At 49.1% G+C, this 1,896-nt stretch overlaps 1 protein-coding gene across 1 annotated transcript; it reads right to left on the bottom strand.

The window, feature by feature from the left end:
* Window positions 1-962: 962 nt before the first annotated feature.
* CkaCkLH20_04365 (uncharacterized protein) lies at window positions 963-1,397 on the bottom strand (the record flags this gene model as incomplete). The annotated part of the gene is made up of 1 exon (XM_038887084.1): window positions 963-1,397. The coding sequence occupies one exon, from the start codon at window positions 1,395-1,397 to the stop codon at window positions 963-965; it is 435 nt and encodes a 144-aa protein (XP_038747788.1).
* Window positions 1,398-1,896: the final 499 nt, after the last annotated feature.

Genomic DNA, 1,896 nt, shown 5'->3' on the forward strand with positions numbered 1-1,896 from the left:
ATGGTTTCCGGCAAAGAATGGAGTAATGAGCCAAGTACTTTCGGTTGAGTTGTTGGTATATAGTATGGTATAGGGTGCATTGCATGGTTGGGAATTAGAACTTAGATCTGCATGTCGGCGAAACTTTTGGGTATCATTTTCTATGGCGTTCGGTTTGATATTGGTCATTTGCATAATACAACTACTACCTTCCTTCTGCGCCTTCTCAGAATTCCCGTTTGTGACGTAGAGCCTTGATTGTAAATCAACTACCTATCTATCTCTCGAGTCGGCTCTATCTGTTCATCGCCACCGTCATGCCTTCTGTTATGTAGCACGCTACTGATACCAACATGAAGTTTGATTGTAGAGCTTTGAACCTAGGGTAGCATTTGTTGTGAACGTTAGCGCATCTTGTAAACTCGTCATTGTCTCGCTCTAGGTCTGAACGGTTTTTATGACGTGACCTTTGCGTTCATGTGAAGTTGATGCTGCTCCTAGCCCGTGATGGCGTTTTCATCGTCGAACTCAATGCGCAATTTAATTCATGGACTCTTGAAGCTGCCTCCGAAGGAAGCTGCAGCGGTCGCGTGGCATAAGGATGTTCGGCACTGGTGTTGTAAGTTCCTACCTCGATCGACCTTGAAACCAGACTTCATGAGATGGCAGGTGTCCCCGCAAAACAAGATTGTCTAGTTTCAAGTTGATGGACGTCAAAAAGCTTAGTACTCTTTCCTCACGGCAATAGTCGAGCTAAAAGCTCAGACGCAAAGAACTCCTGAGCACATGCATTTGAACTGCATCACCACAGGAAGTACAGATACGCTCACTTGACGCCAGAACTTTGCATGGAGGTTTTGTTTTGATATTTGTCATTACATTATACTAGTTTATGCGTCGCATCGTATCATGACATGCGGTGTTCACTTGAAGAACACGTCGATTCCTCCTCTGAACTACCATCGGTACAGCAGAATCACCATTTAAGGCAGGTTCTGGGGAGCGTAGCTCTGGTCAGGGGTCACAGCCTGGCCGTTGACAAGCTGCTTGTCGGTGTAGGCGGGCCAGACGATGAGCTTCTGGTCGGTGACGGAGAAGGTAGTGAAGCCGGCGTCGGGGCCGAACTGGCCGCTCCAACCGGAGGTGACGGTGTAAGCGCCGCACTTGGCGTTGGAGGCGGCTCTGCTGGCGGGGGAGCCAGTGGTGGTGAACTTGCAAGCTGTGGCATCGGCAGTGTGGGTGTTGATGCTGAAGCTGTAGTCGCAAGAGGTGTCCTCGGCGTTGCAGGAGCGAGTGAACTTCTCAATGGTCCACTCGGGAACGGCGGCCATCATGGACTTGGACTCGCGCTTGGCGACGGGGGATGCGGAGACCACCGTGGCGGCCAGGGCAGAGAGGAAGATGTTGGTGATCTGCATTTTGAAGGTGGTTGAAGGTTGAAGGTTGTGATGGAGATTAAGTGGTATTAGAGATGTTATTGTAGATGGGATTGTCTTGATGATGAGATGAATTCAAAAGCCGGATATGAGGAGGAATCTCTTGCCTTTAAGTATTGCAATAGGTGTCAAGGATGTTGTCATCTCGATGCCAACACGTGCAGGTGTTGAATACACACAACTCGGCAGTCTGCGGACACGGCGAATACTCGAATCATCCGTAAAGCTCGTAAAGTGACGTTACCATCGTGTTCCAGTTTACATGCCGAGGGATCGTGGACTATCGAGTCGCTTAGCCACCCAGTCACCGCTCCTTCCGCCCCGTCGCTCCATTATGACAACAGTGACGATGTGGTATGACCTTGATGGTAAGTAACTATGCAATCATAAGGGCTACTTAGACTTGCCAGAAGCCTCGGTTAATTACGTATGGCTTTCATTTTGTCAGAAAGAACATCTAAACTGGGTCTTGAACACCGCT

The sequence above is a fragment of the Colletotrichum karsti genome, assembly GCF_011947395.1.
Source record: "Colletotrichum karsti strain CkLH20 chromosome Unknown Scaffold11, whole genome shotgun sequence".
NCBI classification, from domain to species: Eukaryota; Fungi; Ascomycota; class Sordariomycetes; order Glomerellales; family Glomerellaceae; genus Colletotrichum; species Colletotrichum karsti.